This window comes from Dinoponera quadriceps, unplaced genomic scaffold, assembly GCF_001313825.1.
Source record: "Dinoponera quadriceps isolate SergipeBrazil2010 unplaced genomic scaffold, ASM131382v1 scaffold1069, whole genome shotgun sequence".
Classification (NCBI taxonomy): domain Eukaryota; kingdom Metazoa; phylum Arthropoda; class Insecta; order Hymenoptera; family Formicidae; genus Dinoponera; species Dinoponera quadriceps.
Window position 1 is genome coordinate 1062016 of NW_014555200.1, and position 12251 is coordinate 1074266.

Consider the following 12251-nt stretch of genomic DNA (forward strand, 5'->3'; position numbering starts at 1 on the left):
GGGGGGGGGGGCTAATATATCCGGCGGCCATAAACGACTGGCGTATTTGTCCGATTGCTGTAATTACTACTAGAAGGTTCGCCTATAAATGTCCTTCATTCGTCTTCCGTGACCGTCTGCAACCTCTAACGGTGTTAGCAAAAAAACCAGACACAAAGCGGTGAATGTCCTTGAGTGTTTAGTACATGGACGTCTGCTGGAAGCAGCGATGTGACTGCCAACGAACGAAACGTACTCGTGTAGTAAACCGGTGCTACTGATCGCGATGGATCTACACACCTCGCGATACATTTCTTTGCCTAATACAGGCCATGAACTATATTTCTGGATATTACACGATATCTCAGTTTGTATTGCGTAATCTTTAATTATCCATCGAAATAATTTTGTTTGCTTCATTAAGTGAATTAATTGTCGAGTGTTCATCTATTGCGATGTCATGCTTCATTGCCTTCAATGTTAATTTGGGCCGGGCTGCAAAAGCATTAAGAGATCCACGGGTTAATGAAAAATTATTATACAGTCGTATCGTATATATAAGATTACACTATCACTTACTTCTGTAATATAATGAGAGGACACTTTTCTGCACATGCAAGTCGCAGCATCCTTTTTAGCACACACGATGCCCGCCACACGTTTGTATACGCATCAGTCGAGCGACTCAATGTTATGCTTTTATCTTAAAATATTAATAAAGCCAATTCGAAGGAAATCGGTGAAAATTTATATTAATCCTTTGTCGGTAAGGGATGGGGTGGAAAACCACCCGAGTCCCCTTTGTTTACTTCTGCGCATGCGAAACTCTAAAATCAAACGGACTTTCAGTACCTCGTGACCAATTAGTTCTTTTAGACGTGGTCGATTTGGTTAGATATGTCCTGCACAGAAAAAAATTATTCTTAAATCAAGAATAAATATTCTCATACATAAGTAAGAATATTATAATCTTTTAAGGAGATTTTTAGTTTTGAATCGAGTAATACTTGCATCAATACAAATTCATTTAAATCAAGACTAAAAATCTTCTAAGAAGATTATAATATTCTTGCTTATATATAAGAATATCTCTTCTTGATTTCAGACTAATTCTTTTTTCCAGTGTACCTTTTCTAAAAAAAACATTTCTCGTTCGCCACCAAAGTCGTCGAATTTTTGTATCTCATGATTAATAAAAAATATTTTCAAAAAACCGTATTCAGTTGTTTATTACACAATCATAACGAAGGGAGTACAATTTTGCTGTAAAAATGATAATAAGTTCCATAGGTGGAATTCCACTTTACCGTTAATGTTCCGAATTTCGCCCAATTGACAGAGAGAGGGTTAATATTCTCTAATATGCTTTAGGATTCGTTGGATTTTCGAAATCAACGACTCTGTCTCAAATTACACCGTCAAACTTGTTTCGAAAAGAGGAGAATTTGCTTCTCAAAGTGCACCGATACGTCACGCGTGACATATTCGCGTGCGCATAGGTAAGAATGTTCTAATTCTTACTGGATATAATTGCAATCGCGGAACATAAAGAACACTGCAATCGTGGCGCAGCTCTTCCATTAAAACACAGCTGGAGATTGAGCAGTTTGCGCGCGTGTTGCGACACGTATTTCGGTGCGTGTTTTCGGCTGCTATTCGCGAGTTGAGCCCCGCAATGATACCTGCGCGCTTTGGCTAACGTGACGACCGGTGTGTGTAGCGATCTAACAGAAAAGGAACGGAGAGACGCAGCGCAAGAGCAATGCCCCTTGGGTCAGGTTCAGTACCCTTTGGCACAAGGCGCTCGGAGAACGACGTAACCGGCATGCATCTGCGTGTGTATACGTGAATGTACACACACGTACACCTACTTGCACGCGAGATGACTTTTCGCGACGCGATAGATAAAAAAAACTATACGTTCCATCGTCTTTGTACGTTCGTAAATTGGGCCAACCACGCGCCCACCGGCTGGCTCTAAATCCTCCGTATATCTCGCGAGGCGCGGAACAAATAATCGCACCGCTTCTCGAGTTCTGTCGGGAATCAATGTCTTCCTCGTAGTCTGGATGATCAAACTATCCGGCGCGGGAAATACCGTTCGACGCAAGTGACAAATTCGTTTCGTTCTTACGGGTCAACGGCATAGAGAAAAATATTACCTCTTGCTGATTTATGCACGCTTAGGACTTTACGTTTCGTCCCGCCGAGTCTTTCGGCAGCGCCACGCGGGACAGGGGAACTACTCGGATGAAATATACTTGGATGACAGATATTTCGCCACGGATTCCCTTTTTATCGTACGATTATATTCTTCTTATCTTATTCCAGCTGGTAAATGGCCTAGATGTACCCCGATATATGTGTGAGACGGAGGTGATGGAGGATGTGAGTGTTGCCGGCGGCATGGTGGAGTTCACCACTTCCGGTAATCACACGAGCAAAAATGCGAACGGGAACATCATCACCCTCACACTGAAAAATAATCATCTTATCGTAGAAACAGAGGAACGCGCGGTAAGTACGTTATCGTCGCGTATAAGAGAATACCGACCGTAATGATGTCGCAACCGAACGCAATACGCGCGCACACATCGTCCTCTTCACAACACAGATGACAAGCGACATTTGTCCGAAACGGTGAAATTATTGTATCAGACAGTGCCGTGGCGAAATTCATCGGCAAAGTTCGCCTAGCTGGTCGGCAGAGACTGGTTAGTTACCGAGAAGAGGAGCGGATTCGTAATTATCGAACTTGACCGACCCTGTAAGGTCGGAGGTTACCGGGCAATTTCCTCCCCACCCATCATCGTTCTACTTACAGCCTCTTCTTATTCGTGGAAGCCTGCTCGTCGGGGATTCTCAAAATCTTTCGGGCCACTGCCTTTGCCTACACCTACGTATCCTCTTTCTCTTCAATTAGGACACATTCTCATTCATCTCTCTCCCTCTCTCTCTCTCTCTCTTCGTATGTCTCGCACCTCTTCGTTTCCCGCCTCAATCCCTCTAAATGCTCTACTCGCGCCACCATTCGATCCGTTCTCCTCGCACGTACGTGTACAAAGTGCCTCAACTATTGAACAAGGAAAAGGCGTGGAGGACCCGACTCGGGCCCGTAACTCAGACCCGCGGCGAAAAGAAGCGGGACGGGCGTAGACGCGTCTCGCGAATTCCCGCGAGAGAATCGGAACGTTTGACCGCACGGTAAAGCTCGAGTTTCACTGGGGAAAAAAAAAAAACATGCAAATTACGCGAAACACGTTAGACCGGAACGGCAAATGTCACATTCGAAGAAATAGTTACGATTCACCTCTCCCATCTCCTCCTCCTTCTTGTTTGTGCGATTCTTTTCGTGGCAATTTTATCGGCCTTTCCAGGTTACGATGGAAGACAACAAACCCACGGCGAGATATAAAGACAGCGGATGTTCATTTGTGGTGGAGGTACAGCCTGATTACGACAGGGAGGAGGTGGAAGGTAACAAGGGATCTTCCGACGACATGACCGCCGGCATCACCGATCAACAGGCGCTGGTGCACAGGGAGGAGATACCGGACGATAGATCCTCAGGTAAATCGTCTCCGGCGGCGTTGCCTCGAAATCTACTTTCCATATTGTCGTTTCAGGTTTCGAAAATACACGATTGTTCGGAAGCACCAATACCGGTTTGTCCCAGTCGGATCTGTCGATATCCAGTCAAGGCTCGGCCAATCCTAGCTACCGCTACGGCAATCAGGTCGAATACGACTCGGGCCATCTCGGTTATCCTATGTACGGCGGTAGTTACGAGTCCGACGTGCTGTCGAGGAAATTGGAAGGACGATCCAAGTGGGTGGAATTTGACAAGTCTCCGGATATAGAAAAGACGTTGTTGGACGATTCCAGAAACTTGACCAGCGAAGAGGACGAGGATAAAAATGTAAGTGGAACAGAGGGGAGGCAGTTGTTTCGTCGGTCCGTCGATCGAGTCATCTTGTCGCAATTTTCAGTATGCAGATGACGAGAAAGTAAATTTATCGGATGTATTACGTCGCGCGCGCGCACAGTCGACAAAATTCGTCTCGTCATCGTGGTAGTAGTAGTAGTGAGCGAAAACATATGTATCGTCCGCTTTCAGCCACAGTATTATGGAAAGTCCAAAAACGTGTCGTCCCTGCAAGACGTCGTGAGCGCGGTGATACGCGAGGACTCGCTGGAGATCAACAACTTCCCCGACGCCGTGCGGTCGAATCCGAATCTCCAGGTGAACGGCGCGACGCCCAACAAATTGGAGATCATGGAGCAGAAGGCTCTGAGCAACGACTTCGCCGGCAAATCGGAGAGCAATAAGCCCGTGATAACCGGCGCGCTGCTGAAGGACGACGTTCAGGAGGACGCGTTTCAGGAACAACAGCGGAAACTCGGTAACGGCACGCTGACGCCGGAACACAAAGAGGACAGAACGACGGATCGCAAGCCGGAAGGCAGCGTCTTCGTGCCGAGTCACAAGCGAACCGGCAGCATTCCGCCGCGATTGATCGAGGAGACGCTCGAGATGGATCGCAAAAAGTCTCTGGACATCTACAACAAGTATAGTCAAATCAAAACGAGCACGAGGAGTATACTCCCGAGTCTGAGCCCGAAATTCGAGCTGCTGCAGAACGAGGTGAGTCCTATCGAGGAGAAGGAGAGTTAATGCGTGTGAATGCCGGTGGAGGGATTATCCCTCGTCGTCGTTCGAATCGCAACGTCCTCAGACGGAAACTGCAACGAAAGATACTCGTCAGGGATTGAAGAAACGCAGCGAATACGGTTGGTGCTCTCTGTACTTGTAGGAATTATATTACTTGGTATAGCGAATAAACACACACACACACACACACATGCGCGTACAACAGGCCCGGGAACATACCCGGTGAACGCGAGGCTCGGCTATTTAATCGCATAGAAGACAAGGCGACAAGGATCGTATATTTCGCAGACTCTCGAGTCGAATACTCGGGGAAGGGATCTCCGATAAATGAGTCTCGTGGTGGCTTTCACATAACGAGTTAGCGTTCAAAAGGTAACCGGTTCAATCGTCGAGGAGAAGATGTAATAATAGTCACAAGGAGGTCACGCGGCATCTTAGCGCGGTACCTCGAGCGCGCATGACGTTCTTTACAGAGAATGCAACGAGGAGTATAACGTACAGTCCGATGGAGAGCCGTGATACGACGGTGCTTTCTTCTTACAGTTCGTAGGGACAGTCTAAATCTCTCCCCGGAGAAGATAGTTTCGGACACGGAAGCCTGATGTTCGCCACGTCGACCGTTTAATTCGCATCGATGGGGAGTCCTCCGCGACTCGAGCGAAACGATCGCAGCCAACGTAACGGTGAAACACGCGGCAATCACGAGCTAATCAAAAGACATCGCAGCTCTCTGAATCTTTTTGCACCATTTCACATAGTGATACTACAGATACCGCTTGACTCGCGATAGCGACATAGTCATATATTTCGACGGATAGATACTAAGAAGAAATTTTTAAATATATAAATATACGACACACCGGGAGGAGAGACTTCGTCTAATTTTCTATTTTCCATTTTTAGGACGTGTAGTTGTATATTTCACGCTCGTTATTTTACGTACCGAAGATACATTGATATTTTTCAATTATCACACGTGATAATTGTTTCACAAATCGTTTCGACGATCTCTAGGGAGTCGCTAAATTAAGTTAAATAACGCTCGCTTCGAATTGGAAGGAAAAGGAAATTTCTACTAGAGGTTCGGCGGATAAAGTCATATATCCGATCACACACACGTAGCGTGTCGCGCACTATTTTGTAAATGGATCTATTGTATGTACTGTAAACTCGTCATCGATCAGTTTTGAGTTGGCAGTTGCCACGAGTTTAGTGATACTTCCGATTCAAGCTTAATCAATTAGGCATCGCTAATTATCGTAATTATCGATATATTACACATCGTAGTAATCGTAAGTTCCTTACTAGTACTATCTATAAGACACGTTATATTTCTAAACATTCATATCTAATAAACGAGTCGGTATACATATAACAAACGTTCACACACACGTGAAAATATAAAAGCACACACACGTACATGCGGACATACACATATACATACACGTACGCTCGCACGTAATGTGACGAATTTTTTATTAGCTTCGTATAGACGTTTCAGGATGTCGAATCGACGCTTAAAACCTAACGATTATGTGGATTCTAGTGCCAAAATAGTTTCTTAAGGCGAGACGACTCGCGAGCCGACGAGCGTTTACCTATGAATAACTATGTTTCGAACAGAAGAAACACTGTGTTACTAATATTTCAGATTTTATACGCTTACGTTGAATATATTACAAACGTTATCGGATGTTGGCTTTGTGATGCTCCGCCGTGATACTTTACTTTACGACGGGGCGTTGTGAAATTGGATGCCCTTTTAACCCGTGTATACCCAGAATTCTTTGTGTCGACGTAATTTTCCAACTTTCACAAATATCGTCACCCCCGCCACTATTGCTACATTTACATCCTTTTTATTTCCCGCAAGGGGAATCAACTTGTTTCGATCGTGATGATGATCATTCAAGATTGCATTGATACGCATATATTAATGTGCGCATGCAGTTTTGCAACGTGGGTCGTACAAATGGGGCGAAACGTTGATTAGTGAAATTCTCTCCGTAATATCCAGCATTTGATCATCCTTCCGAGACGACTACGTCGAACTACGATCGGGACCACGCGCGAAATACTTGGCCAACTGTGGCGACGTATTACCGCGGTGCACTTTGACAGTTTTTATCCGAATAAATCGAACGTCACGGTGTCTAAATTCTTTTCGTTTGTCTCTATTAGGGGATTGATTGATTGTTACTTGTCCAAGTACTGATTTCAAGTGGGAAATGAATATCTCGCATCACCGTCATGTTCGGTGAAGAGCCAAGTGTCTTCGAGCGTGATCCGCGCGCGATTACTATATATAGCGTTGGAAAGGAACCTTTCGTTTTAATCTCGTTTCAAAATATATTTATAAGTCTCTATTGCGATATAAGATAATTGTCGATAGGGTGATTTAGAAGATTATATCATAGACTTAGACACGAGCGAACTATTAGAGAAACGCGAAAGTAGAAATCGCCCAAGTCCATGATGCAAGATTGAGCTGAAACGGGAGAGGAGAAATGTTACGGGAGTTACACTCAATTTCCACATAATATAAGATTATTGCGTTATTATTGTTGAACGTTTAAGAACATTAAGAATTTGCCGTATTCTTTAAATAAAAGAATGGTATATGAGCTTTCATACGGTCAGAACGGCGTCGTCAGATTGTTTGTTTATATAAATTTAAAAAAAAAAAGGTATTCCTCTTAACGTAATATAGTTTTGAATTTCGCACCTAGAGAAAATGCTACATTCCGCATAATATCTCACACTTATTGCATTTTAACGCGCCAGCAGATCATATTCGTTTTTTATCAATTGACTAATGTGTGGGAGATGCTTTGTAACTTTATCATTTTCGATCTCACATATTTCACCCTTCAAAATTGTCTCTCGTCCCCTGCTACTTGTATAAAAGTATTAAATAAAATTGATCTTCGTCAGCGCCCGACGATTTAATATGATTTTACGCAATGTGTACACACACAATTCCTTTTGCAACGGAGGACAGTACAATCTGTTCGTGTGAAAGTACTGGACGATGTTCGATCGTATAGATCTCTATATATTCTTTTCGAGAGTAAAAAGTCGGAGATGAGATAAGACGATAAGAAGTGATGATAAGCGACATAAACAAGCGCGAGAAACTTTTCTTATGTGATGAATACAAATTTGGACCCGCTAAGACACGCGTCCGTCCTTCTGTGCTGTACGTCGTAAATGATTGCAACAATTAATCCTCTCACGAGCTATCTAATCGATCACTGATTCGCTAAATCGTATAACAATTGTCTCGAACGTAAGTTCGCGTGCTTTTTATGAAAAAAATCTCTATATATATATACACATATATATAATTCCATGTGATACAACAATTTCCCCTCGACGAGTTTACGTAACATATTTGATTTGATAATAAATATGAAAGGTCACGTTTTTACGAGCATCCTCATTGCACGTGAGAGGATTAATATAAAGACTTTAACATAATGCGTAAGAAAAATCGATGAAGATATAGCGAGAGCGATGAGAGCGTAAGCTTCAACGCTGCGATGGCTGTTTTAATATTTTATAAGGTGCAAGAGCTAAGTCGAAATCTGCAGTTTCTATCTTGCTGATCTCCTGTTATGTTTATTTTTTCAAGATAATTGACAAGTCGAGAGTAATGTCTAATCGCTGTGCTCATTGAATGTAATGTTGACGCGACACATGCGGAAAGAGAGAGAGAGAGAGAGAGAGAGAGAGATTTCTTACAGATATATTAATTTCTATGTGCAACTCTAAACTCATCCCATTGTATATGTCAACTTATTTTGCAAAATAAACTATTGGGCACGAATAAGGAGGCATTTGTTGTTACTACAATTGCGAGCTTCTATCGTTCGTATTGCGTGAGACCGTTGATCAGTATTACTAGCGATTATCATTGATAAGCATCTACTTCCTAATTTAATCCCCTATTTTCGCATAAACGTGTATTAAATGTATATTACTTTTTAACATATGAATAGCTTGAGTTCTCTCCTCCAGAGAGAGAAGCAATCTAAGAGCGCGCGTAAAAGCAAAAAGTAAAATTTCGCGAGTGGAAAAATTTCTCTTGTTGTTGTTAAAAAAACACTCAATGATCTTCTGTGCTGCTTTTAAACGCATACAGCCTTTGATATATTGTTCTTGGAAAGAATACCAGAGAGTATTGGGACCATAAACGGATATGTAAGCGAAAACGAATTATACGACTATCTCTTCTTCACACATACTCTTTTCTCTTACATGACTCAACATGTCGCAACACCAAGCTTTTCATATCGAAGGCATTACAAAGTGAAACTGTACAAGCGATGTATTGTATTTGTATTAAAGGGGAAAAAAGCAATGTATTTCATTTATATTCAATTCTTGTGTAAAATTAATAAACGTTCGAAAAAAAAAAAAGAAAAAGACAAAATGCGAATATTTTTCGCGCACCTCTATTACTCTTCGTTATAATCGTGGCCGAGTAAAAATGTCACTTCTCCTCCTAAACTGAAGGCGTTATTCGCCAGAATTCTACACGCTTGTCGTAATATAAAGCACTTTGCACATCACGAAATTAGAGCTGGTCGCTTACCTATTAGCGAGAACTACTTTATCGTCCTAACTCGATCGGGAGACCGAGAGCGTAAATCTTTCCGATTCAATTTATAATTACACACATATATGAAGGGAATAATGAATAAATTCACTTGTCAGACGCGTGTCTGAGTCCCCGTTGGCCGTAATTTCACCATTTAATGAAGCAGTCGCTCAATTAACGAGGCAAGGTATCTGACGCGTCGTTAACGCAGGCAACTGCGATATTTCATTAGAGAGATATGCGTACTAGATTTTCATCTTGCGGAATTCGCGCGAATTTGCTGGTCGCGCGCCACACGCCGTTTGTTGTTTGGTTAACTTCGTGCATCGAAAATAAAAGTTGCAAAAACGGGACATCGAATGGAGATAAATGGTAGATTTCATGAGCACATCCGCGATCGACGCCACCTGGACATATTCGTCCGAGGGTCGTACACGTGCGACTTAATTGTTCGATAAAATATTGTTTACGATCCGCAAACACGGACGGGACGTTTCGTTCGTGTTGAGCAAAATACGTGGGAGCAATCTCGTCCGTTATGATTGTTGCCAAGGCTGCATCTTGCATTTTTCATTTAACAATCGATAACAAGCACGCTTATACAATTCGCCTCTTTTTTATAGTCTCGTGTAAAATCAATGATATTCCATTATTTAATGCGGACGCGACATCGGCAAGCGGAACGTACGATCGGCGGGAGACAAATTCTACGTGTTTTTCAATCGAATAGCCAAACACGACGAACAGAAACATCATTTTCCGTCGAGTCCGTTTTTCTTCGCGGCGTAACGTAATAACGCCATTGAAATTATTATCCGTAAATTTCGCACCGCGCCACATCTTTCGCTCGGATCAATCGGATGAATTATTGTCATTTCTTAGTAATTCCCCGGCGATTAATTGAACGAGAGCTCGCGGAGATTTCTTTCACGATTGTGTGTTGTAGTAACCATTAATTATTCCATTATAGAAAATCATTAGGTCGGCTCCATTTATCCGTCGTTTTCCGCCTGGCCCTCCCATTGTCCGCCTGCTCTCCCGGAGAAGCCCAAGCTCGAAATAAATTTTTCAGAAAGCGTTTCTCCCCTTGGAACAGATGCAGAAGTGATCAACGCACTCTGATACCCGTGGCTGATTACTTTTCACAATCCTATTTAGCCGTCTGCCGAATCGTTCGACGGTGATTTAATTGCGCCGATACACAGGAGAAGAGAGGGACAGAGCGAGAGTGAGCGAAGAGGGTTGACGAGGAGCGGGGGTTAAGGAGGGAAGAAGGGGGGGGGGAGGACGAAGAGAGAAGTTACACGCGGGAACACGCGCGAAAAGAGAACGCGGACGGCTAGATGAACGGATAGATCAGGGGAGGGAATATAGTCGGATGAAACGATTGGAAAAGCGAGGGAGTCGGATCGGTCGTCGTGCCGATGGAAGAGCGTCGTTGCAGCTACACCGGGGGGGTTGCGCGCGCGGTGCTCTCGCGCGGGGGGGCACGCGGAGGCGGGCGGACGGTCGGTCGCCGGGACGAGCGCGCGGGGGCAAGTTTGAACGTCGGTACAGATACGGCATTATGAAAACACGAATGTACTTTTAAATCAATACCACCATCGCATTGTGGGCACCAGTGAGGGCGGTACGTTCGCATCCCGCGAATACGCCGCGAGAGAAGAGGGAGACCGAGGCCGATGGCGCTGCCACGGCGTTGCCGAGGGGTCATAAGGGAATAGAGGGACAGAATAGGTGTACACAGGGGGGTTGAAACAACGGGGGTGGGGGGTCGAAGAATACAAGAGGAATGGCGACAAGGATCGTCGCGGCCGCGCGACTGCTTATGTTCAATTATGAGTAGTAATTGTAACGGCACGAGAGTGTCGTCGCTTCTTGCCTCCTGCAAGGAAACGTCGCAGAAGCCGGTGATGGTGGGACATGCGAGCGAGAAGCTACGGGACGAGCTCGATGGAATTGTTTACAGTCGCATCCTACGCATCAAACTTTATTCTCGAACAATGTCGAGAACAATCGTTACGCCGCGATGAGCCGAGGGTTCGTATCGTATTTCGGAGGCTCGATCGTAGAAGTAGGTAAGAAAAGGTTTTTCCCCACTATATGAAAAATAAGTAACCGCAAGTCGAATCGAGATCTTCCCCTCGCGCCCCAATTTCACTGAGAGAGAAGTAACGATCTCTGGTGACTATTTATATTTTCGCTTTAACTGACTACAATCTCGGCGGCTTTCGTACGGCTACGTAATAGTCGTAGCTAATTGTCCCACGGCCGGATGTTTTTGCAATAATATTTCCGAAACAATAACGCCGACTGTGTAATAGTCGTTGACACGCGAGTTGATTGAAAACATGAAACGTGGAACGCTATCGCAGGGTCGGCGAAGGGCTAAACGCTGTCGTGCTTTTGTATGTTAAGAAGTAGTTATATATATTTTTTTTTGTTTTTTTTAAATAATTTTTCTCACTTCAGAGAAGCGCGGATCTCACAACTGCAGCCCTAGACTTTGAAGCGATAGAAAATTCTAGATATTTATTCCTCATTATGTAAATTATAGCCACGCGCGGATCGAAGTGGGGAAGCGAAAAAAGAGGAGTATTTTACGTAAAATGACGCTGTTAGATTAGTTAGAGAAGCAACGAGTTAATAGCACTTAACGCCAACCGCGAACGTTATCGAATGCAACTTTTTATTCAGCAGGCGTCAGATTTTTATTCTGTTATTCGCGCACGTGTAAAAAATTCCGTATGCAAACACTATGGGCGTGTGTGTGCGTGGCTGGCACGTGCATGGTAGAAATTTTTACTCGCATCGAAGGAATGATGGAAGCATAGTCGACCACCTGTATGCTTTAACAGTGGATCGAACCGTACCTGTTACTCAGCCGACACATCTGACGTGGCGCATCCCCGAATATATATGCGTCCGTTTTTGTCTCATGAAATAAAGACGCTTCTCTCTCCCCCTCTCTCCCTCTCTCTTTCTTCAGCCGTGTTT

At 44.0% G+C, this 12251-nt stretch overlaps 1 protein-coding gene across 1 annotated transcript in view; it reads left to right on the forward strand.

Annotated features, from left to right (window-relative positions):
- LOC106743522 overlaps positions 1 to 8483 on the forward strand; it is a 23863-nt gene extending 15380 nt beyond the window's left edge. Inside the window, exons 5-8 of the mRNA XM_014617447.1 lie at positions 2311 to 2496; positions 3357 to 3549; positions 3606 to 3898; positions 4097 to 8483. Of these exons, the coding sequence (XP_014472933.1) occupies positions 2311 to 2496; positions 3357 to 3549; positions 3606 to 3898; positions 4097 to 4654 (1230 nt within the window). The 3' untranslated portion in view covers positions 4655 to 8483. The remainder of the gene's footprint in view (positions 1 to 2310; positions 2497 to 3356; positions 3550 to 3605; positions 3899 to 4096) is intronic.
- The last annotated feature ends 3768 nt before the right edge of the window (positions 8484 to 12251 follow it).